General features: G+C 43.5%; 2 protein-coding genes across 4 annotated transcripts in view; one reads left to right on the forward strand and one right to left on the reverse strand.

The window, feature by feature from the left end:
• The window catches only part of RSF1 (remodeling and spacing factor 1), a 60,441-nt gene extending 49,114 nt beyond the window's left edge, over positions 1-11,327 (reverse strand). Inside the window, exon 1 of the mRNA XM_082278291.1 lies at positions 11,042-11,327. Within this exon, the coding sequence (XP_082134417.1) occupies positions 11,042-11,240 (199 nt within the window). The 5' untranslated portion in view covers positions 11,241-11,327. The remainder of the gene's footprint in view (positions 1-11,041) is intronic.
• On the forward strand, positions 10,976-24,027 carry AAMDC (adipogenesis associated Mth938 domain containing). 3 transcript variants are annotated; one of them, XM_082278295.1, is made up of 4 exons: positions 10,976-11,104; positions 15,059-15,209; positions 19,456-19,551; positions 20,297-24,023. In XM_082278295.1, exons 2-4 carry the CDS (start codon positions 15,078-15,080, stop codon positions 20,435-20,437), a joined length of 369 nt encoding a protein of 122 aa, XP_082134421.1. In that variant the 5' UTR covers positions 10,976-11,104; positions 15,059-15,077; the 3' UTR covers positions 20,438-24,023. The 3 variants fall into 3 exon arrangements, with proteins under 3 accessions (XP_082134421.1, XP_082134422.1, XP_082134420.1); XM_082278296.1 differs by lacking the exon at positions 10,976-11,104 and adding an exon at positions 11,527-11,597 and having other exon boundaries at positions 20,304-24,027; XM_082278294.1 differs by lacking the exon at positions 10,976-11,104 and adding an exon at positions 11,527-11,597 and having other exon boundaries at positions 20,297-24,022.
• The last annotated feature ends 2,006 nt before the right edge of the window (positions 24,028-26,033 follow it).

Genomic DNA, 26,033 nt, shown 5'->3' on the forward strand with positions numbered 1-26,033 from the left:
GCTCTCCACCTTGGATGCTTTATTGCAATATATTGTTGATAACTACAAGAACACCACGCTGCAGGCTCTGGGATCAAACTAAAATTTCTACAATTTGTCATTCACTAATTAATACAGCTTTTGTGAACCATCACAGTTTGTTCTCAAGAGGAAACCTTTATAATCCTGGTAGTCATTAATACTAAAAGGCAATAAACGTGCCCTGGCACTGGTGCTCCTAGATAGCTGTAGATGAGTTGGAAAATAGCCAGGGTAGTACCAGAGGGACACTGAGTAGAGTAGGAAATAAAGTGTCTACTCACACACAAACTTAACCAGCTTTATTCAGCATACTACTAGTTCAGGACAACTGTTAGAATAGAAAAATGGTATAGCCCTAGACAACCAAAAACCTGGCAGAGCTTCATGCTGATAAGAACCATTTTCCTGGAAAAGAGGATTTTCAAGGTTAGGGTAGGTAAAGTACAACTTGCTTGATACCCGTTCTTCAAATACCAATCAAGCCTGTGAGTTCAAGGGTATAAGATGCATTATCTCTGAAGTACTAAAAGACCTAAATGATCTTAATGGAAAGAAACTGAATACTAGAAAAGAGCTGCTGAAACACAGGAATCTTGAAAAATAAGCCTCCTCTCACTTAAAGAAATTGGTTTTTTTCCCCAGACCACTAGACATCAACACGGTCAAAATTTCTACAGTAGTTCTGAGAAATTCTCTGCTTGAGCTTTAAGAGTTTTCTTTAGTTCTTGGGGAATATATGAGAGACTGACAAATGCTAGAAGCTACTAAGAAATACCTATTAATGCTAAAATGTTTGTTGAGGTTTACAGATGAGTTGAAGCAAAGGAAAGTTCATTGATTTGGAGAAAAAATGGGACAAGAGAAAGGGTAATGAAATAGGGTGAAAAGATCAGCTTAATGTTATGACCAGCCACAGACCTTGCTATTGCACAACTGGAACACTATGCTCTTACTGCAAGGCTGAAGGAAATAAAAAAATATACACACCTTTTACAAGTTTTATTATTTCTCAACAGTTTAAACATTTTACTGAACTCAAGAAACATCAACAGCCAACCATCAAACACTGCTGCACTGCTCTGCCCCATCACTAGCGCTCAAGTAGAGAGTAATGAAGAGGCAGCAGCACACTGGGAGGGTGCTACAGCCCACACAGGCAGCCTGGCAGTTCCCCCACCATGGGATGGGTGATCCCTGCAGTGCACACTGCATTCCCAGTGCACACTGCCTGCATCAGGAGGTACTCCTGGAATGCAAGTTCAGTTCTCTCGCCAACCATACACCTGGTTTTCCTCCCAGAGGAGCACAACAGAGATTGTCCTGGGAGGATTCCAGAGGACACTTGTCCCTACTATGGCAGGTAATACGAAGTCCTGAATACCTCCATTTACTCCCAGCTGTCAGAAACATGGAGGAACACAGCTGTACCAAGAAGTATTTTATTGCCCAGGGAGAGACCTTGACATTAAAATGGGCACTTCCAAAGAACTGCAAGACAACTGGTTTTGAGGCAGCAGTGAGCACATAGCCACAGCATTCTTCATCAAGTTATCTATTCATCATCTTCCCATCATCTGCCCCTTCTTGACAGTTCGGTAGCTCCTGTCCTCTGCTTCACCCCACACAAAGGAATTCTTTCTGTTACTGTGATCAGGAGTAGTCAGCACAGACTCACTAAATCATGCTTGACCAACCCAATTGGCTTCTACAACAAAACAACTACCTGGATGGATGAGGGAAGAGCAGTGGATACTGTGAACCTTGACTTTAGCAAGGATTTTGACACTGTCTCTCACAACATTCTCACAGACAAACTCAGGAAGTGTGGGCTGGACGAGCAGACAGCGAGGTGGAACAGCAGATCCCAAAGGGTCATAATCAGCAGCACGGGGTCTAGCTGGAGGCCTGTCACTAGCAGGGTCCCTCAAGGTTCAATACTGAGCCCAGTATTGGATAACTTATCCATCCATTACTTGGATGAAGGGGCAGATGCCTCTGCAGCAAGTTCACTGCTGACACAAAGCTGGGAGGAGTGGCCAACACCCCAGAGGGCTGTGCAGCCCTTTAGAAGGGCCTTGACAGGTTGGAGAGATGGGCAGAGAGGAACCTTCTGAAATTCCACAAAGGCAAATGCAGGGTGTTGCACCTGGGAAAGACTAAACCCATGCAGCAGCACAGGCCGGGGGCTGACCTGCTGGAAAGCAGCTCTGCTCCTTCCAGAGACGAACCTGGGGGTCCTGGTGGACAACAGGCTGCCCATGAGCCAGCAGTGCCCCTGTTGCCAAGGCCAATGGTATCCTGGGGTGCCTTAGGAAATGCCCCAGTAAGGCCACATCTGGAGTGCTGTGTGCAGTTCTGGGCTCCTCAGTACAAGAGGGACATGGAGCTCCTGGAGCAGGTGAAGCAGAGGTCTACAAAGATGATTAAGGGACTGGAGCATCTCTCTTAGGAGGAAAGGCTGAGGCCCGTTCAGCCTTGAGAAGAGAGGACTGAGAAGGGATCTCATCCATGTATATAAGTACCTAAAGAGGGTGCCAAGAAGATGGATCCAGGCTCTTCTCAGTGGTGCCAAGCACCAGGGCATGAGGCAATGGGCATATACACAGGAAGAACGAAACTGATGCACAGGAAGTTCCACTTGAATATGAGGAAGAACTTCTTTACTGCATGGATGACCATGCACTAGAACAGGCTGCCCAGAGAGGTTGTGGAGTCTCACACTGGAGATATTCAAGAACTGTCTGGATGCAATCCTGTGCAATGTGCTCTAGGATAACCCTGCTTGAGCACACAAGCTGGACCAGATGACCCACTGTTTTCCCTTCCAATCTGACCTATTCTGTGATTCTGTAATCTAAATGTCAGCTTTGGGATGAGCTCAGAAATGTATGTACCAAGCAGTGGGCACTAAATAATTGTACATGTCTATCAGCTAACTGTTCTTACACTAGACAATAAGTAATGAAGTAATTCCAAACAAGAGAAAAGAAGTTCATGGTAAGTGTTGAAAATTCACTAAGATCTTGAGCTACAAAGATGGACGCAGGGAGAATATTCTGAGAAACTCTTACAGCGTCTGCTGACCTCTGAAGTTGGCCAAGGCAGAGTGCTAAGGGATTGCTGGATAAAACATAACTTCCATCTTGTATGCAATAACGGTGTCACACACAACTCACTTAAGATGATTATAAGGTTCTCCAATACAAATGTACCACAGTACAGCACTGCCATGGAGCTTCTTTCACTGAACACCACTTCACACCGGCCACAAGAATTTCCACCAACATTCCTGGTTCTTATACACTTGTCCTGAAATAAGCCTTAAGACTCTGACTTGGAAGTAATATCAGAAGCTTTTCCTCCAGTTCTGTGCCACCCAAACTGCTGGAATTCAATAAAGCCACCTACTGAAAGCATACTGCTCTTCCTTGGTGGAGGCATGTGGTCCAACAGAATGTGCATAATCCCTAAGAAGGCTGAGCTTGCAAGGGCGCCTCAGATGTTCTGTAGCTCATCTGGGCCTGGAGAGCAGTGCCCCAAGTTCCTTTTTTCCACTCCATATGGCATTCTGGCATCTCTTTCAGATGGGCAGTGTTACTGGAAAGAGATGGAACTGCTTCTCTCACCCTAAGTACAGTGTTTTCCTGTCCTCTATACTAGATCATGAGATGCAGTCTACCTAAAACTGGCATTAACAGCATAAATATGAAAGCAGACTGGGATGAGCTGACATGCCAGCTCAATGCACATAAAGGTGTGAAGTCTCCCCATGGCAAAACCAACAAAATAGGAATAGTTATGAGATAATTATTTCCGAGGAAAACGTCACTTCTCAAATGAATAATTGAAAAGCACATGCAGATGTGGCATGTTGACCTTAACATCAGATTAATCTACAGTAACTGAAGTGTAGACCAGGTGAGTTTATTCTGCGTTAGAGACTTACTTGCCATGAAGTCAGGACTGGAATGATCCCCTGTTACTTACTTTCTCCAGATTTAACCCTGTTATGCTGTTTGAGGATATCAGCTCCAAGCCACTGGAGCCTACCTTCAACAAATGAGTTAATTTGATGTCTAGAAACATGAGTGTAGAGCCTCCATCATAGTAAAAAATGAAACAAGCACAGAAGAAATACACCAAGTTCTAAAGTTTCCTAGCTATGCTTTTATTCTCCAGTAGTTAGTTGCTAAGTTAAAAATGCAGTATTTTACTAACAGGTTGTGGATTAATGGCTTTGACATAAATATTTTTGTTCAGTCCCTAGATGCAGCAGGAAGGCACTATTATATACTTACATTCCACAAATACACAGTCAGGTCAGCCTGCATTAAGGTGGTAACTACTTGACTGATTCAGAACAGCAGTTAAAATTTCTTATTCACAAAGGAAAGGGTGTGAAAAGACAGGAACACTCAGGCCTGCAGGCAGATGAAAAGCATTACCTCCGACAAGCTGATACAGCTTTAGGGCAGAAGAAAGCTTCTAATATTGATAATGCCACACGCTTAATATGTTAATGAAGAAGATGCAGCAATATATAATGTGCAAATAAACTACACACACCCAGCATTACAGACACTACCAACCTTTAAGTCAGAACCTGGCCATTTACGTAAGAGGACACCACATGAATTAATCTTTCTTCATTGAAATCAGATAACAAATCTCATGTACAATATCAATTATTAAATTTAAAGTGAAGCAATGTTTGACAGTACTTCCGCATCACGTTTATCACCTACTTTTAATACTAACCAATCTACTGTAGATATTACAAGTTACTGCAATGTATCACAACTTTACCTAAGAGTCACATCAAATCCTGTAACTTCTGATCAACAGTACACAAACATGCTTGATATCAAATATGAAATACAAGAAAAATCAGTCACATTAACAGAACACCATTTCACTCTTCAGTGGGAACACAGCTAATCTTGAGCTTGAAAGTTTGTCAAGCGCCTTGTCATTAGATACAGTTGCCTTTTCTTGTTATAATAAACAGCTACAAAGCTTCAGGTACCTTTCAGCCATACATATATTCAACAGCAGTTTAAGTCAATGTTAATTGTTAACTTCTTCAGAGAATGGTAAGAACCCTTGAGATTAATGTATTGCTTTCCAGAGGTATTGGAATGATAATAAAAAACCACAAACACAACCTACTGAAAACAAATCATTTCAATATCCAAATTAATTTGAAAAAATGTGTTAGGTGTCTAGAAGATTCAGGAAAAATACAGCATCTTACAAAATATAACTTACTGCTTTGAAGCATGGTCACTCCAAAGACTTTTTTTTTTTTTTTTAGGTCTGCAATGTAGTCACAAGTATTCGCTACCAAAAATAAAATCAAAAAAAAAAAAACAACCATAAATGGTTCGTACAGATTTTCCATAAGCTGTCTGCCATTAACCTAAGCACTCATTATAAAGACAGAAAAGGGGAGAAAATATTCAGAAAAATGAACCTCCTACCAGGCATTTGCACCTCACCATGTCCTTCTTTAAATTATTTAAACCCCAGTCAATACATGCAGAGTGTTTTTACTACCACACTCCAAACAAATGTAACACACTCATGCTGTAATTAAGCATCAATCTTCCAGGCTAGGTCAGTCTGTCAGGGTGACTGTCAAGAGTCAAAGGTGATAAAGAAGTTTGAGCTGCAGTTAGAGTACAGAAGAGTGCTTCAGATTGGAAATCCACACAAAATACACTTGCTGTTTTCAATACCACCTTTAGCATGATCTTCACCAACAAGATTTTGATGCAATTTTGCTGAAAGAACACACCAAGCATGTGTACTTGTGACCATTTCAACGAAGAACAAATCAAACGCCACACTGCTAAGAAAAGCCTGCAAAAATCGATGAGCTAACGCAGCCTAGCACACTTTAGAAGATGCCATTCACCTCCGGGAGAGATTCTCCCATTCACACACCAGGGAACCTGGCAAACCAGCGAGTGTTTTGCGTAGTCATGTGTAAAATTAGATCTCTGTTGTGCAAGCTAACATTCTACTAATATTTTCATTCACAAGAGACCAAGTGCTTAATTAACATTTATACCAATTCTCCAGCTATTTACCGACACAAAGGAGGTGGTGACTTGATAGCATGGTTCCTTAAACACAGCCCTAAACACAAATATAGTTCTTGCTCCCCTCTGCCACATTTTTTTAGTATTTAAATTTGCAGCTTCTCTTCTACTGCCAGTAATAACTCTCTCTCAAAAAAAAAAAAAAAAACAAACAACTAAACAAAAAAATCACAGGCAAACAAAAAAGCCACCACAGCATATGTTTGTAAGAACAAGAAGAACAAGTACTGCTTTCCTGTGATAATTTGTTCCAGTTTGCAGTTTTGCTTTTGGAAGCAACCAGAGGCAAAGGAGATGCAGTACCATGGCAGACTGCAGGATGATCTGTATCATTACCTTAGTTTTGCATCTAGAAGTACAGTAAGATGGTTGTAATGACAGCTCTCAGCCACCAGAAGTTCCAGTTAAAATCATATACTGGGTTTCTGTGGTGGACCTGGAGAGCATCAAGTTAATATTCTTCATAGTAGCTGGTATGGGGCTTTGTTTTGGATTTTTACTCAAAACAGTGTTGATCATCCTAGAATGGTTTGGGTTGGAAGGGACCTTAAGGATTATCTCATTCCAACCCCCTGTCATCAGCAGGGACACCTCCCACTAGACCAGCTTGCTCAAAGTCCCATCCATCCTGGCATCAAACGCTTCCAGGGAATGCAGCAGTCACAGCTTCTCTGGGCAACCTGTGCCTGTGAATACCAGGTTGCTTTTGTTATTGCTGAGCAGTGCTCACACAGAGCCAAGGCCTTTGCTGCTCCTCACCAACCCCACCAGCAAGCGGACTGGGGGTGCAGAAGGAGTTGGGAGGGGACACAGCCAGGACAGCTGACCCCAAATGACCCAAGGGATATCCAGATCATACAGTGTCATGCTCAGCATGCAAAGCTGGGGCTAATAAGAAGGAAGACTAGAACACTGGGAATGATGGCCTTTGCCTTCCCAAGTCACCATTACATGGGATGGAGCCCTGCTGACCTGGAGATGGCTGAACACCTGCCTGCCCATGGGGAAGTGGTGAATGATTTCCTCATTTTGCTTTCTCTAATAAACTGTCTCTATCTCAGCCCACTCTTTTGCTCACTTTCATCCTTCTGATTCTCTCCCCCACCCCACCAGGGGAGAGTGAGTGAATGGCTGAGTTGCCAACTGGGGTTAAACCACAGCAGCTGCTTTTTAATAAACCCTGTAAGAAACAATTTACTTTCTGAGGCATATCAACTAGCAAATTTTGTGAGTTAACACTGTCACCATCTTGACAGACACTCAACTTTACTCCTTCCTAAGACATTCGAGGTTGTCAAAATTGCAACCCAAGTCACAACATTGTACTTAAAGCAAGAATAAGCACCCATGAAGGCAAGATAATTATTCTTTATAAAATGAAATAGTCACCAGATAACTATAGGTCTCATTACTTTTTTTGAATGGTTGCAACTTTTAAATGAGCCATCAGCCAGAAAAATTAAGCTATTTTATCAAAGAGCTTTTTTAAGTTGCAGACTATTTCCAGATCTATCAGTTTATCCCACTATTCAATAGCTGAAATAGGTGAAATAGGGTGAAATCAACACCACACATTCTTATTTTCCAAATCAAGTATGTTTTACATTACCCACTAAATCCCAACCTGTGTACAGTTGGTTAAAGCATATAACATGCTACTAATACAGGCTAATTTGATCTCTCAATTAGTCAAACTACTATTGAAAACTATTCATACCTGAGCACTGCTGTCCTTACTATTTGTCTTGAAATTCTCAGTTACGGAGAGGTAATACAGCAAAGTTCAAGTGCAGTCTATGCAATAACAAAAATCTAAAAACCCTCTATGAAATAACTGATAGCTTCCTAGCTGTCAGCATCTGCTCAGCATCCCTTCCAGTATGGAAAGGTTATACCCTGCTTCCTTAATAATGAGCAAGTACTTTGTTCTAATTATTAACAGGAGAGAAAATATGACTGTTATACAACTATGGAATAACATCCAAACTTAAGCTCCTTGTTCTCCTTGGGACTCCTAATATAAAGGAAGTAACTTCTGCTGGCATCTCCCAAGAGTAACTCTTCAGACAAGACACAACAGACCATGTTAAAAAAAAAAAAAAAACAAACAAAAAACCCACTAAAAATGTTTTTAAAATGCTGAGCATAAAAAAAGTTTTAAAGATAAATCAGAAAACCCTCAAACTACTGATTGCCTCCCACTAATATGAAGAGGAGTTACAAATAGGTGTTATGTGCAGTTGAGATTTGAAACTTGCTCCAGTTTCTAAAAAATTCAGGAGAAAAACCCAAACGCTTTGAGGTTCTGTAGCTATTTCCTTAGATTTTGTTACGTCACTGCAAATCCACTGTCAAGCAATACTGGTATCAAAAGTGAAACTAACTGTACATTACAAACTGAAATCAAAATCCCTTTTGCATTCCAAGAAAAACTACATACAGTTGTAAACAACAGATGTTCAGAAATAAAAGAACCCCTTCAGTTTTCCATCAGTTTGTAGTAGCTTTATGACTTTTACCCTTAAAAACACCACCTTGAGGACTACTTGAAGTAAAAATCATGTAGAGAAATCTAGTCACTGCAGCCATTTTCCCAAAAGTGTAAAATACACCAGGTAATGGTGTGTACCACAGACCAAGCCCACAGACCAAGCCCAGCGAGTTGGTTTTATCAAAGGAAAATATATCCAGGATATCCATTAATTATCACACAAAGCATCAAGGATTATCCAAGTTTGTCTTCCACACCTCCACACTTTCTCTCTTAGAGATGAGAATTATCTCTGCCATTACATCAGCTACACCAGCCACAAGCAAAGAACCCCAGTACTTCAGACATTACATTTTCAGAAGCTGCATCTGCTCCCATTTGGGGGGCCTGTTCTAAAGCAGGAAGAATAACCTGTCCCCTGCCAAACAGGAAGGGCAATACAAAGAAAAGTTTAAAAATTTGACAAGTATCAAATCAACCCAAAATGCAAACTCCATAAGACAAGTAATTTCAAATCTTTTTAGAAAAGAGTCATGCAGTAAACACTGACCTGTTGACAACCCCCATCATGCAATTAAAAGTCATTAGGAATTAGGGTGTTAGGGTTTTTTTAATAAAATACATATTTTTAAAACACAGGCCACTATCTCACCCTTTCAGTTTAATTTATTTTGCAGTCCACACAACTAAATTACTCCTACATATCCACTCACTTTGTGCCACACAGTAAGAGCATTAGTTTTTTTTGCAGACATCACTTTAAAATGACTGTTTGCACTAAAAATTCAAACTTTTAAATGTGTTGGTGGTTTTTAATAATAAGTTTTGCAACAGCTTAACAAAACAACGTTTCTTCTAATGAGTCCTTTATATAACATAAGAGGTACAGGAGTGGTGGGGAATTTAATCTAAACATGTATTTTCCACAAAGCTAACCCTGTTTTAAGAAAGCTGTCTCTTTCATATTGACAACATGAGGAGAAAACACATTAATCTTATTTCATTCTATTTCAGCAGTGGCTGTTGTGAATTCAGACAAGGACACCTGCGCTTAAGCAAAATGCAACTTCCTTTATATGAGGAAACACCTACATGCCGATTTAATCACACACCCACCTTCCCTGCCCAAAACAGGGTGGGTTTGGTGGGAAAGGAGGAGAGAGCGAGCGCGTTTTCGGGAAAAAGCAGGAGCTGCCGGACCAGAAGCAGCCCTGAGCCGGGCTTCTCCAGCAGCAGGAAGTTTCCAAGGGGCCTTGCCGAGCATGCGCCATGAGCTGCACGGGCTCCCTATGTGGCAAGAGTGCAGAGGCAACAACCAAACGAATAACAGAGACAAGAGATCAAGAGCAACAAGCTCCCTCCCCTCTGTATTCCTGCGGCCGCCTCCACACAGCCCTCCTTCCCCAGGCTGCTCTCTTGGCCCGGGCCCTCCGCATCCATCGCGGGCGGCTGGGATTAGAGAGTCTGGCAATCAGACCGGCTACTGGAGAGGGAGAAGAGGGCGAGCAGCTCGAAAGCAAACAGCGGAGTGCATAACCTATCCCTCCACCTCGCACGTCTCAGGTGGCGGCGGGGGAGCAGCAGCGAGCAGCCACAGCTTGTCCCCCCCGCAACTGGAAGAGGGGATGGGGGAGGAGGAGGGGGGAGAAGAGAGGGATGGAGGTGGCACACAATGGCTGGCTGTGTTTGTGGGGAGGAGACGGCCCACAACAGCAGCCGTGGGGGGGCTCAGGGCTTCTCCGTGACCCCCATTCCTCATCCCACATACACAGAGAGGAAAGGAAGGGAGGGAGGGCACTGGGGATCAGGACATTCCGTGTGTTTGTATATATTATGTGTGTTTGTGTCCCCTTCTTGTTTCGGAGAAGAGGTGTAAACGGACAGAGATGGGGGGGAGGGGAAAGAGGCTATGAAGCGCCCCCCAGGCTGTGGGGAAGGGATGAGGTGGAAGAGAGACCGGCTACCAGCGCCAAGCTGAACAAAAATAGTTATTTCGGCTTATCCCTCTTTTCTGCAAGGAGTCCCACCCGCACAGAGCTCGGGAACGAACCCAGGGAAACCGGGGGGGGGGGGGGGGGGGGGGGGGAAGGGGGGCGGAGGGGGGTCACAGGCGGCACTGAGAGGGAGGAGAGGGGAGGGGGAAGTACCCCACCTCCTTCCCGTGCCCGCCGCGGGGGAAGGAAGCTCTCCCCCCAACATACACACACAAATAGCTGCTCCCCCCCAAAAAAAGCAGGGAGCGAGGGCTCCCCCCCCTCTCCCCCCCCCCGGGAATCCCAGGCCCCTCCTCTCCCTCGGCGCGCTCCACCCCCGGGGCCGGGAGGAGGCGGGGGGGGGACAGCCCCGGCCCCCCCTCCGCCCCCCGCGCCCCCCTCAGCCAGCCGCCCCGGAGCGGGCGGGAGGGAGAGGTATCGGAGTCGCTCACCCTGGTCTCCGGGCTCCTGCGGCGGTTGCAGGACGCGCTCCAGCTCGGGGAAGGGCAGCTCAGGCAGGTCCAGCAGGGCCCCGTAGCGCTCGAGGAAGGAGCAGACAACGGCGAAGTTGGGCCAGGAGCCCGGGCAACGCGGGCCCGCCGGGGCAGGGGGCGGCGGGGATGGGGCCGGAGGAGCCGCCGCCGCCGCCATCTTGGACCTGGGGATGGAGAAGGAGCTGGGGAGGGGGAGGGAGGAGGGGGCGCTGCCGGGCCGGGCCGCCACTATCCCACAATGCACCGGGGGGACGATGAAGGCAGGGGAGGGCAGGGGGCGGCGGCCAGAGCGGCGCGAGCCGGCTCCCCTCCGCCGCGCGCGGCGAGGGGGAATGAAAACAAGGCGGGGCAGGGGCGGGGATAGACTCTCCGACCGACCAATCGAAACGGGAAGGGGCGGGGCCGGCAGGGAGCGCTGGCCAATGAGAGTGTGGCAACGGGGACCCCGCCCCCTCCCCGCGGGGCCAGGCGGAGGCGGAGCCTGGCGGGGCAGTGGGGTCGCGCGCGCGGGGCGGTGAGTGCGAGCGCGTGACGGACCCTCGGCGTGAGGGGAGCGGGCGGGAGGGCGCGGCCGGGCCCGTGGCAGTCCCGGTCTTTGTGCCCCGTCACGCCAGGCCATGTTTCGGGGGGTCCTGAACAGCACCTTCCCTTCCCTACTCCCTCTCCCCACCCCCCCGCAGTGCTTCTCAGGTTTTTCTGTCCTTGTTTCTTTGCTTCTCTCCGCTGTATTCACAAAGTGCTGTTCCCCCTCTTCTCTTACTACCAGACCTCCGTGACCTCCCGGTTAACTGCCCTCACAAGGCTCCCCAGCGAAATGGAATTGCCAAGTTCCCGAAGAGTGTTTTCCTCCTTCGTGAACTTGACACCTTCCCCCTCCCTACACAGCTGATCTAAACTTCTCCCGTCCTTTCTCTTTGCCTTGCTGATGTCAGTTCTTAATCCTGACCTTCCTTTGGCTGCTGTATCCCCTGGAATGGGAAGTCGCCCGCCTCCTGACCCTGCTCCCAGGCAGCGCTGGAGAACCACGTTGTCTTCTGACACCTTACAGGAGTTTGTTCTGCCCAAAACTTCACGTACACCGATTTACTCTTTCACTTTTATCCTATTCAGTCTCAGGTTACCCCTTGGCTTTTACGAAACGTCCTTTTCTTCTGCAGATAATATTATCTGGTGCACTGCTCTCGTTCACCTTTTTTATTCCACTTGTTGCTGGTTACCTCCACAGAAGAAAGGTGTGCTGGCAATCTTAAAATCCACCAGCTTGCCCAACTGCAATTCAATCTTAACTTTCTTCTGCTTCCTTCTCAGCTGCTTTTGTCTTCTGCCATCCTTAGCCACCGCTTCATTTCTCTCTTTTAGTACAGTCTCCTGGCATAAACTTGCATTTTGTCTCCTTTTAAGTTCTGCTTCCTTTATTTCTGATGTTTTTAAACCCTCATGACTTTGCTTTTAGAGTCTTGAGCCATTTCTGCTCCTTTCTCTTTGTGTTCGGACTACTGCAGTTTACAGAAATTGCTATTTTAGGTTGTACGTGCAAGTCATTTAATTCAAGGTCTCTTTTGATCTTAAGTGTTACTGTGTATTTTGATACTTGACATTTCTCACAGTGAATAATTAAAAGAAGAATTTGTTCGAGAACTATTTTCCTACTCCTCAGTGATTGGACCACACCCTACATCAAAGGATGCCCAAAGTTTCTGTCAATGAGTTCATTCTTACTCTAAGAAATTCTTATTTATTCAAGTGGCCTGACCTTACTGATATTCTTTGGCAATATTATGGGAAATAGTTGTAGATGACAAATTTTTATGTGTATCTTGTAAGTTTTGTTGCATCATTTCTGCTATTTACTTACTTTTGTGCTGTTTGGAAAAGATAGCATGGAATCCTTGCTCTCCCATTTGCAGTTTATGCCTGTTTGATTGCACAGTTCCAGCCTTGTGATACTGTTTGGATTGGGGAAGGTGATATTCCTGATCATTTTACAGTTCGTTCATCTCTGTCTAACCTCCAGGTCTAATTCTACCATTTCATCTAAAAAGTAGCCCAGGCAAAAATTACTTTCATTCTTCAGAGCCAGATTCTGGGTACTTCATTCGGCCTTTACTCTTTGATTTCATTCTGTTGGGACTAGTGCTGGTCATTTCTTCAGCTATAATCTCCCTCCAGGCAGACTTTTGGAAAAATAATCTTACAAATCTTTGTTTGAATCCTTTGCATCGTGAATGTGTGATGGGAGGATCAAGAATATATGAATCCAAGCAAGTTTCAGTCCCCTCTAGCTGCTTGCCTGGCTTCCTGTTTGACAGGACACATGTGCCACTAACTTCTCACAGGAGCAAGAAGGAAAATAATTTCCCCACTATCCTGTGTGAGAAGCACCTCTGGCAAACTCAGTCCTGTGCTGAATCCAAAATAATGCAGTTTTTTCCTTCATGCAGTGTTTTAGGCGGGATACTGAAAGCAATCCAAGGAGAGCACGTCCTGTCTGGCGGTGCTGCATCTTTTGTAGCACATTCAAGACAGGAAGGAAGGCTTCCAGGATGACTAGAAGCCTGGTCATCCAAAGATTTCTCTTTTGCAAGGGCAGTGCCTTTAATCTGTGCCACCAGGGTTCATATGATGAATTTAAACTATTTGATTCTTGGTGAATGTAAACAATTAAAAAATAAAGGATGAGAATCTGTGTATCTGGAAGGATCTGTCACAGAGATTTTCTGGATTAGGCAGAGGTGGACCTCTTTTTACTAGAGAAACAAGAAGTTTTCTTCAAAATGTGGATTTCAGAGCATGTGACTTGGAAGGGCAGAAAGGTGACTCTACCCTGGAGACATCTCAGTGGACTGCCATGCTAGTCCAAAGCACTTCCAGGGTATCATCACCCTGTGATTCCTCTCTTTTTGTCTACTGCCAGAATCACCCCAGCAATCAGACTGCAGTACCGTGAGGGACTGTGAGGAGGCAAAAGCTTCCGTGGGGAGCTGACAGAGTCCTTGTGAGGCAGAGTCCCTGCCCTGCTGGTACCCAGCAGTGATTGTGGCAGCAGATCCCAACATCACTGCGACACACACCAAAAAACGGTTGGACTACAGCGGCACTGATAAGGCTCTGTCAAGTTCTAGGCAACAGACTTCAAAGGAAGATGTGTAGCAGTGGTTGGCTGCCAAAGGAAAAACAGAGAAAATAAGCAGACACTTAGGAAACACGACTGAAGGGACGTTTGTTTAATCTAAATGAAAGATGAGAAAAATACTGAGTCAAGTCCTCAAGAAAACAAAAAAAAAATGGTGAAAAAGACAAAGATTAAGCTGTTCTACTTGTCCTCAGCAGAAAGGATTAGAAATAATGGATTTAAGCTGAAACAATGAAAATGGAGGTCAAACAATTAGACAAGTCCTTGTTTGGATGTATAACTATCCCAGGAGACTTGGTCTCTCTCAGAAGTGTCTGGGCAAAGGCTCAACCCCTTTACATCCCTGAAAGTCTTGTTTTCTATAGCAATCTGACAGTGACACTGTTTGGTTCATGGCTTTACTGTTTGGTTTGTTTGGCATTTCTTTTTACCTCATTTACCACTTTAATGGAGTGGCCAAAGAAATAGTGCAGATTTCTGATGTTTTAGAAAATTATTGCCATCCTTATTGTTCATTTTAGGGAGAAGATTAAAACCCATATGTGAGATGATATTCTGGGACCTGATCCTTGATGATAGTTTTAAAAGTTGAACATCCAATACTTGAACAGATTTAGCATGTAAAATGATTTGCCCAAAATCCTGCATAAAATCCCCAAGAGGACTGGTAATTCAACAAATCTGCTGATCCTCAGTTCAAGTCTGTTGTCACAAAATCACGTGGATAAAATCTGTAATAGCATTTCCTTCCTAGCTCCTTGGGGCGAGGACAGAATTTTCCATTTTTATTAATGTGCTGCATATGTTGGCCTGATGTTAAGTATTAAATATCCTTTTTCCAGACTTCGGTTCAACTTTGTGATGTCTTCCCCTGAAATTGCTTCCCTTTCTTGGGGTCAGATGAAGGTGAAAGGCTGCTCTATAACATATAAGGACTGCAAAGTATGGCCAGGAGGAAGCCGGACGTGGGATTGGCGAGAAACTGGGACTAATGTAAGTTTGCTGTTTACTACCCTGCATTTAAAACAGGACTCTCAGAATGTTCCAGAGAAGAGAATTAAAATTCCAGCCAGTGGAACTTTAAAATTCAGTGGGCTGCCTTTTTCTTTCATCTAGCCATTAGATTTTCCTGGGAAGAACTGAGTGTATGTTTTGGAGGTGACTGTGTGGAAGGGTCAGAGGGCTGCAGTCACACAACATCCTACACGCAGCAGGATGTAGCAACTGTTGCCATGAGTTCTGATAGCCACCCTGACCAGACAACTCTCATACACCTTAGAGCTCTCAAACAATGTTCTTCATCTGCTTAAGAGTGCAGTTGTCATAAGATGCGAGTAACAACCTCTCTTCAGACTGTCTAAACAAAAGTTATCTTGAGTGAGGTAGGAAATTATGAAAAGTAAAAAAAAAAAAAAATAGACAGTGACTGACCTTGCATGTTTGGATGACAGCATTGCATGCGGTTTATATCCTTTTCCTTGGAGTCCATTGTACAGATTTCAGAGGAAAAATATGCAGATACAGTGTCTCATGCACTATTTTCTCTGTGAAAAGCTCACAGTCTGGCTAATGACACAGTGACTTCTCTTGGTAGCTTGCCCTTGTAATTGTTAAAAGTTTATCTGTAAATGCAATCAGAATTGGGTGAAAGTACATGGAGCAGTATTGATGTTTCAGATTTAGAAACAGTATAGCATATATTGCATTAGGAACTTGATAATTCTCCCCGTATTAGGACTTGCACTGGGATAGGTAAGTGGCTAGAAAAAAAAAGTTCCACACTTTCAAAGCAAAAGTTAAAGCACAAAATAACAATGTACTGACCAGGCCCAGCACCTGCAGCTGTATCCACACAGAGGATGCAGCTCTCTTGGATTCATTTTGACACAACTGAAATGCAGAGCATTTGGGTTTGCAACTTTATCTGTTATCTTTGGGGGAACAGAATTTTTTAACCTGTCAGAGTTTGGTTTATGCAGAATACATAATACCAAGAGAAAGGTGGTGCTGTCATGCAAAGATACCTGCACCTTGCAGAGACAAAGGTAGCTGTGTATGTAACCTTTTAAAATGTATTTCATTTATGGCCTGATTATAAAAAAATAACTTTTCATTGGCTGTTCAAAGGGCTGGGTTTTGTGGTGAGAGTTGCTGTCTGCTTGTTTGGCAATGTTGTTTTCATGGTTTACATGCACATGACTGGAGAAGCAGAACAGGTAACGGTAGCTGAAAAGTTCCCAACTAGTTCCCAGCTCAGTCACATTTTTATATTTATTCCAACCACTGGAAAACTTTGGTTTCAAATTATAGGCACTTACTAACATTAAGGAGGCTGTGCTTTCTTTTGAAAGTTTCTAACAAGGAATATCTTCTTGTCACAAGTAAATGTTTAAATCCATAAGTCTTTAGAGGACTTGAAAAATAAGTCTGTGTTAAATTAAAATTGGAGGAGTAAAAGAATAGTTGGGTTCTTTGGAGAGGTAGGTTTTCTGGGATCCTTTTTATTTAATTGGGAAGTAAAAAATAAGTATCTAAAGTACAGCCTTATGTAAGTCGCTTGTAAAGCTCCTGCTTTAGGTCAGTTCTGTCCTTGCAGCTGAGGAGTGAGGTGATTTGCTTTTAAAATAAACCGGAAACAACAAATATTAAGAATAGAACCAAGGCTTTTCTAGACTGCATTTCCAATGTTGAGAAGAACTGTAAAAAAGTTATTTTTGCCAGCACTGGAAACAGTAGGATTCAACAGGTGCATTTTCTGCCCATTTTTTTTTAACAATGGACTACTTTACAGTTAGCCTACTTTCTTTGAGCATGTTTTTCCTGCAGGTAGCTGGAACTGAAGTGTGGAAAACAAGCGGTGCTGGTCATGTCCTACACTCTAGTTGGAAATAAATTGGTTCCTTTCGTTCTCTGCTGTTACACTGCTGTCTAGTGGAGCATTCTTTCATCGGGAATATTGTATAACTGGCCCTGCAAGGTTCTGTAACTAAGCACTAACAGATATTGTGGCCTTAACCCTTGGGGATGAATGACAGCCTCTCTCCCTGGCTGGCTGCATTTCAGTGCCGTCTGCTGATGGCAGAAGAAAAGAAGTAGCATTGCTGAAATGCAGGCCAGAGAACAGAACAGGCAAGAAAATCTGCTGTCAAATCAACAATGATAGTTATTTCATTATGTTACATGTTTCCTTTAGTAACACTAGTTTCTTACTAGCATCAAAGTGTCTTCTCTTACCAAAGAAAATCCTTTTGCTCCATGGCTTTAATGTCTCAGGAGCGCTTCTCATGTGACAGCAAACCTTCCCCAGAATTCTAATTATTGTAATTGCAGTAAAACATATCAATTCTTGTTGTCTAAGTTTTGAGTCTACTTAAAAAGCCCCAAAGGAAAAGCGTTGCCTATTCTGTCATAAACAAGTGCTTAGAGTGATTTGGGCTGAGAAAACTCTGCCTGTTCAAGTGACTTCTGCATTCCAGGTGTGGATATGGAATGTAAGTGGACTAAGGGGAACACAGCCTCTGGTCCAGGCAGCCCAAAGGGCCACACATGTCCTGGAGTGTGTCCAGCACAGCACAGCTGAGGGAGGTGCTCATCCCACTCTGCTCTGCACTGGAGCAGCCCCACCTCAAATTCTGTGTGCAGTTTTGGGCACCTCAGCATAAGGAGGACATCAGACTGTTAGACTGTGCTCCAAGGAGGGTGATGAAGATGGTGAAAGGCCTTGAGGGCAAGGCTTATGAGGAGCAGCTGAGGTCACTTGGCTTTTTCATCTTGGAGAAGAGGAGGCTGAGGGGTGACCTCATTGCAGTCTATGGTTTCCAGAGGCAGGGCAGTGCAGGGAAGGTGCTGGTCTCCTCTCTGGTGACCAGCAGCAGGACCCACAGAAATGCAGTCAAGCTGCATCAGGGGATGTTCAGATGGGGTGTTAGGAAAAGGCTTTTCACCCAGATGGTGATTGGGCTCTGGAACAGGATCTCCAAGGAAGTGGTCAGAGAGCAAGCTTGTCAGAGTTCAAGGAGCATCTGGATGATGCTCTTAAGTTGTGGTTTAGTTTAAGGTAGTCCTGTGAATGATTCTCATGGATCTCTTCCAACTTGAGGTATTCTATGATTCTCTGAACTTGGAGAGCCATAAAGGTAAATCATCTCTGTTACTGAAATTTCAGACAGTAGCCGTGCTAAAGACTTGCTTGTGGAATAAGTATAATTCACTCAATGGAAGTGGCACTCTACCATGAAAGGCTTTTTTCACCTGCAACCTTAGGAGCTCATGTGTTTGTTTCAGCTTGGAAAGTCTTGCTCCAGTCTCTATGAGTCCACCATGGGATTACCTACTTCAAGTGAGAAACTGATCTCAGACCTCTAAAAAACTTCAGAACTTCAGAATTCTACTAAAAAAAAAAAGGGGGCACAAATAGTATTTATGGTTTAAAAATAAAAATGCACACCAAAGAGGGGCCAAATTCTAGCCACAGGTTGTCCAGTATCATACTTTTGACCATGTGGAGATACACAGAAACTGAATCCAGGAAGAGAATTAGTGTTATGTAATAATGTTTTACATTAACATTACAGGTGTATTTATGCTTTCATGTGTTTAAAGCATAATAGCAGTAAATGGGTGGACTTCTTTAAAACCTCTGTTACTGTACTGTGAAAGTTCCTTCTTTCTTCGAGGAGTTTGGTTGCAAATACTCTTTTTTCAAAATAAAGAATAGTGCAGAAATGGAAACTGTTAACTGAAATGAAGCTACCCAATACATTTCAGTCCTCTTCGGTGAGATTTGCAAAGTAAACAAGAAAATTATTTAATCATTTCAATTATCTGAGGACCTATTAAAGTAAGTAAACTTTGGCTTGCAACAAAGGAGATTTTGTTAATTTGAAATCAAACAGCAGTACTCTTGCAACTTTTTAATTTCACTTTAACTGTTAATATTTATAAAATGCCGGAAGGTAGACATAAATGTTTTAGAAATGTGTAATGCATCTTCTTGGTTTTGACTGTTTAATACAGAGTAATCTTGCCATCAATCAATTAATTGTCATCCTTCATCTGCATATTAAATACCTTTTTCAGTTTCTAATGTTGTCTACTGTGTGTATGTACAGAAGAGTGTTGTATTACATTTTGGTACTGCTAATTTACCCTGCTGCTCTGTGTTCAGGACATACAGACACAGCTTTCCTAGTTGATGCTGTCAGTACACAGACTATTATTTTCCTTCCCTGACACTTAGCATTCTCCAGGAGTGCAGCCAGCTGACCTTGAAGAAGTCGTCAGGAAGGGTGTTAAAACTGTGGTGATTGGTCGCGGCATGAGTGAGGCTTTGCAGGTAGGTTTTTGTTCTGTGACAAGCATAAAGAGAACCGCTTGTTTTCCCTCTCCCTCTGATTGGGGGAAAAATTTAAATCGATGATGCTTCATTGAGAGGGGAAAAAAATGAGGATCAGTGTGAATGAGCTCCTGTCAGGGGTCTCTCAGGTCCTGAAAGAAACATCATTTGAGCTCCTCTGTATTAGTGTCAACATCAAGCAGTAAACAGGTTTATAGTTCTGCTACAGGAGCAACTGAAACAAGGAGAATTTTTCAGAATGTCATTAGTCCCTTCCTCTTGCAAGAGGTTATAACTGGCTCTCTAGGCTGCTCTAAATACTTTGGTAATTAGGCATTTTTGTCACTAATGTTGCCAGGGTATGATTTCAGCAGATAAACTAGCTACAGAAAGCTCAGAAGTGCTGAGCTTTACTTGATGAGAAGCAAGTTTTTAGCTTTCTGGTGGGATGAACAACACCTTCTTTAGATTAAATTCCTTTAGCTCCAGTTCTATTTATTTTTGTGAGAGAGGACTGCATTTTAAAGTGTGCTAAGGAGATATGGGAGGTGTGTGTAGAAAAGTAGCTTTATCGAAGAGAAAAAAATGAGATCAATCTTAGAACTATCTGAGCATTATTTTGGCTACTGGCAGTTTCTTAAGTCGTGCTTAACAAATGGCATCAGTACCTGGTGTACTACAAGTCTTAAAGTTTAAGGGGAATAGAATCTGATACTTGCTTTTCTGATTTCTTTTCTCTTCCGAGGTTCCAGCATCCACTGTGGACTATCTGAAGAAGAACGGGATTGACGTGCTGGTGCTGCAAACGGAGAAGGCGGTGGCCGAGTACAATGCCCTGGCTGCTCAGGGTGTCAAAGTGGGCGGGGTCTTCCATTCCACCTGCTGAAGCGCGGCTCATTCCGCGTTCCCGGCCCGCAGCCAAATCACGGACACACCTCTGCTGAATCCAATTACACTCAGCAGAGCGTGAACTTACGTGCCAAGGCATTTGTGCACTGACAATCTAAAATGCAAGGACAGTTTATTAGTTCAGGATTTAAACAAATCGAGGGCTCACAAAAGGTGGGGCTGTTAATATAATTAAATTGTTTAATTACAGAATCATTTCCATGTATTGTTGAGATTGACCTAATTTTCCTCTGAAGGCTGTCCATAATCTTGTTACTTAACTTTTCACCTGTTGACTAAATCAGGAGATTATGTTTTGAATACTTTTATTAGAAAATGGCCCAAAATTACATTACTGGCTATTGGAATGCAGCCATAAAATATCTGATGAGAACAATCAAATTGTAGATATGAAGTGGTAGTAAAGAAGCACTTTACCACCACTGGATAAATAAGTTAAAAATAAAGTAAATTAAAAAGCAAACCCAGAACATGCAACTTTGCCTCCTGCAGGTGACCTCAGTCAGGGTATTTGCCAATTTATGAACATTATGTAATGTAGCACTTTTAAATTGTTCATTGAACCTGGAAAAGGGAAAAAAATGTCAACAGGGTATAAACATAAAACCTGGGCCTTAAAGAATGTTCTTATTAATTGCCAGTTGTGAGGATTGAGTTGTCCAATACATACCTATTCAGAAATTCCTACATGCTTAAAATCATCAGAAAGGTGCGCTACAAAACTAGAGTTTGCAGCATAAAATAAAACATTGATCTTTAGGAAATTTGTCTAAATTGCTGCTAGCAAGGTGCTGCTGGCAAGCTGGGGATGCTTGTGAGAATTGCTACTGGTCATCATTATCTGATGATTTAAATGTGCCAACAAACACTGAGGATTTAAAGAGTTCTCTTGGTTGCTGTTCTTGGTGGGCTTCTATCAATATTGCCAGTTACAAGTTACCTACTGTAGATTTTTTTCCCACCAGGCTCACCATTTCTTGTTCTGTGCATATTAATTCTGTTTGTATTAATAAAAGTACCAAGATGAAGCTGTAAAAGCCCTGAGGCACTTGGAGCTATCCAAGCAGTAGTAGAGGCTTAGATTGATAGAAGAGCACAATGACTTCCCCAAGATGCACAAAATACTATGTTCTTTTTCTGTTTATTTTCTCTAGTAATCATTTAGAACCTTTTATCTGATAAAATACAAAGTGGTGTAAAAGCAAAGGGAAAGTAAATCAAAGTTTTATCTTGCAATCTCCTAAATAGTGCAATGTTTTCTGTTAGTGTAGCTACATTTGAAGAAAAATCTTACCTAACCCTGCAGGAACTGCCTTTCCAGCTGCATCTGTGTTGTCTGAGGCAGCAGCTGGTATAATGCTCATTGTAGCTGCTGTGACATTTTTCTGCATAACTTGCCTGGTGTGAAGGAGAAGGTGAACTGCTGACCCAGAAGACTGTGGTCATCCCAAGGGAATGCCAGTAGAAAGAGTTCCTACCAGCCCGCAGAGTGTGGAGACTTTTGCACTAAATGTTATCTGATAGTGACAGTGGTCCGACTCTCTTGATCGTGGTCGTGTATTTGCGTTATTTTATGAGCTTCTGGGCATTAAGGCAGCCTCAAATGGGAAAATGCTTTGTAATGCTTTGACTGAGAGGACACTGCAGTACTAAAAAAAATGGAAACATGCGCATTATACTGTTAGAAGTTGAGCAAACATCTTCTCTTTCTCCTCCAGCTCTGTTTTTTACTGGGTTTTTTTTAACATATTTTCATGTTAATGTGGCACATTAATGGTGATGCCACATTCACCAAAACTGCCTAGCCCAGGTCCTACACTGGAGACAAATACTGTGGGCTTCTCACAGTGCTGCTGCCACACGATTTATCCTCCCAAAAGGCATGCAGGGAGCAGAGCCCATTTTGCCAGGTGACTTTTAGAGGTGTACCCTACCCAGCTTTGTGCTGCAGCCTCTTAATTCTTCCCTTCATTTGGCAACTGGTAGGATGCAGAAGATTCCACTTCCAAAACAGGGAGCTGCAGTGTGCAAAGAAATGAATTTCTTTTTTTTAAGGCAAACTGCTAAGTTTCACCACCAGTAAAAAATTTTGGTGTCAACAAAGAGATTATCTGCTGCAAGTCTTTTCCATCCATGTCTTCTCTTGCTGCTCTCGTCACAGCTTCCTGAGTCAGCACTGTCAGTTCCCACAACAGCATCTGTTCCACTTGGGCTGCTCCAGTCACTGAAAGCCCGATTTCCTTCTTGGTGCCTGAAATTGCTTTGCTAGATGGTGGAAGCAGCTGGGATTGATTCATCAAAAAATTCCAGCAGAGCTCAAACTGGTATCTTTGTTAAATTGCTGCTTTCAGCTAGAGCCATAAATAATTTGTGAAAATTATGGGCTCATAGCCCAAATCATGGGAATGCACTTTTATAGGGCAGGATTTCTCACATACACCACTGCTCTGCCTCCCACCAGGAAAACGATCTCCCAGTAGGCAGTGAACTCCCACCCTGACGCTGAAATTGAAGCCGAGCTGCGGCTGGGCTGGGAGCCAGGAAGATTCCACCCCAGCTGCTCTGCCGCCGAGTGGGTCAGTCCCCAGCCCTTATCTTTGTGAAGCAGCATGTGCGAGCTGGCAGCCAGGAGAAACAGGCCATAAAAGGCTCACAGACACCAAATGCAACACGACCAGCATTTTTAAGGGACATTGGGCAGCATTTGTGCAAAGCCTGGCATCCACAAGCCTTCAAACTTTGTAATTTGAAGTCCCACTGATACTGCATTAGCGAACTGTAAAGTAAAAAGACAGCCTTTTCTGCCTTCCCAGTGTCTGTTACTAAGAATAAAATGGAAGATGCCAGTGAAATAAGATGAAAAAAGTAATTATAACTTAGACAAGCAAGACAGGATTCCAGAGGAAATCCATTTCTGTGAGCTTGAACCCAAGATGATGACCTGCACAGCATGGTGGAGAGTACAAGTCTGATGAGGAGCGGCCCGAGGGAGCTGGGGGTGTTTAGCCTGAAGAAGAGGAGGCTCAGGAGGGACTATATCGCTCTCTGTAACTCCCTGAAAGAAGGGCATAGCCAGTGGAGGGTCAGTAACAAGTGACAGGACAAGAGGAAATAGCCTCAAGTTGCACCAGAGGAGGTTTAGACTGGATATTGAGAAAAAATCTCTTCCCCAAAAGTGTTGTCAAGCATGGAACAGGCTGCCCAGGGAAGTGGTGGAGTCAGCACCCGTGAAGTGTTCAAAAGGTGTGTGGATGTGGCACCTGGGACCATGGCTTAGTGGTGGGTGTGGCAGTGCTGGGTTTATGGTTGGACTCCATGATCTTAGAGGTCTTTTCCAACCTAAATGATTCAGTGATGTCATGCAGTCCTGATTTATGAATTTTCCACTAAAAGCATTCAAAGCTGGGTTTCCCACATACACAGATGCCTTATGTAAATTAAATCCAGAAAGTTAATGGTAAATAGGACAACACATTTTCAAACCACTAAGCTACCCCTCTTTCATGTGAGGTCAGCATTTTCCTTGCTCTGCTAGATTCTTTTCCCTCTTCCTTCCGTCTAGCTAGGATGAGGGATTTTTGAACATCGGTTAGGGGTGTTTGAACATAGTTGGTTTTTAGCAGATTATTTGCCCTTCCTTTGTAGATTGCCATATCTCCCTGTGGCTGCAGCTGTACTGGCACACTGTTCCTACACTTGGAACCATCTGAGAGAACAGAAACTCCCCGTACTTGGGTGACTGTCATCTGAAGTCCTCTGTTCCCCCTTCAACAGAGATGAAAGATGCAAATTATCTTTGTGCATGACTAGAGTCCTTTGTTTTTCTTTTCATTCTGAGATCAATCATCTTATAGGCTATTGCAGTGCAGAAGCCCAACAATTATCCAGAATTAAAGGACAGCGGGTGAATGGCATGAATGCCTCTGAGATGACACAAAGAGCATGAACTCTGGTATTTTTGAGAACAGAAAACCTAAATGTCTCAAACCTGGGGATGGGAAGAAAAAGTCAACATCTGGATTTCAACAACTGAAATAACCCTTGCTTTTTATACAGATTTCTTTTCCAATTCCCCATATGTTGAAACATGGTGTGAAATAGGCAGTCCCAAGTACACATACAGGCTGGGTGGAGAATGGATTGGGAGCAACCCTGAGGGGGCAGCACCTTGGGGGTGTTGGTGGGTGAGCAGCTCAAGTTGACTTGTCCAGAAAGGACACGGCTGCCTTTCTGGGCTGCAGAAATTCTGCATTCTCCCCCTGTGCTCTGGTGAGACCCCACGTGTAGCGCTGCATCCAGCTCTGGGGCCCCCAGCGTGAGCATGTGGACATGTGGAGTAAGTCCAGAGGCAGCCACGGAAATGCTCAAAGGGCTGGAGCACCTCTGCTGTGGAAACGGGCTGAGAGAGTTGGGATTGTTTAGTCTGGAGAAGGCTCTGGGGAAATCTGAGAGCACCTTCCAGTACCTGAAGGGGCTACAAGAGAGCTGGAGGAGGATGCCCTTTTGACAAGGGCATGGACAGGACAAGGGGGGGGATGGCTTTAACCTGAAAGAGGGAAGGTTTAGATTAGATGATGAATTGTCATCTGCTTGCACAGGTAAAACTGAAGAAGGAAAACAAAAGCTGTGATTTCTTCCATGATCCAAACCAGGAATCAGAGAAAAATCTACAGAAGAGAAGCCAACTGCAGAATGCTCTCATTAAGAGATTGGAAATGTTATAGCAGCCTTACATTTTCAGCTTGTTTTAGGCATCTTGAAATTACAGATGGAATAACTTTTCCACAGCCCTGCAGTATTTAATTCTTGGTGGCAATACAGAAGGCACTCACTCTTTGCCTGGTATGTTATATGGAAGGAGGTCAAGGACAGCATGAGGGGAACAAAATAGCAGAAATTTGATCCAGTACTTAGAAAAAGAGAGAAAGATGCCAACATTTTGATATTGGAAGTATCAACTGTGCCTACCACACCATCCATTGTGGTCTGGAGCCTATGGACACCATTTAAATTAGAAACAGTACTGAGATGACAAACTGCACAAAATACTGGTGAAATGCAAAAATGAGAGGAAGAAAAAAGTCTGTAATGAGCTCACTCAACTTGTCAAGCATCTGCCCAGACACAGCTTCCTAATTGAGAGATCCATCAACCCTGTCTGCTGGGAACTGAACTGAGGATGCCGAAGACAAGTCAGACGATAACAACTCAGCTGTCAGATGGGCAGGAGATTTTCAAAGCAGTGCCCTAAAGGTGAAACACCACAAACCAGTCTGTAAGAGCAGAAGCACTAAGAAAGTGTATTTAATTCAAGAATACCTAAAGCAGCAGCAAAGTTTTATGGTTATGAGCCTTTGGGCTACAACTTACCAGTGCTAAAAAATTAAAATCACAAAAAACATGCAGTAATCTTATTAGCCAAGGACCATGCAGGCATCCATGTTCCCTCATATTATAAAAAAGAATCAGAATAGCATGAGTTTGCCAATTTTATTATAGGAAAGCATGTAAGGGGTTATTTACACTAAATACAGCTGAAAAGTATTTCTTCACTGTTTTGTTTACTTGCTAAA

The sequence above is a fragment of the Coloeus monedula genome, assembly GCF_965178545.1.
Source record: "Coloeus monedula genome assembly, chromosome: 3".
NCBI classification, from domain to species: Eukaryota; Metazoa; Chordata; class Aves; order Passeriformes; family Corvidae; genus Coloeus; species Coloeus monedula.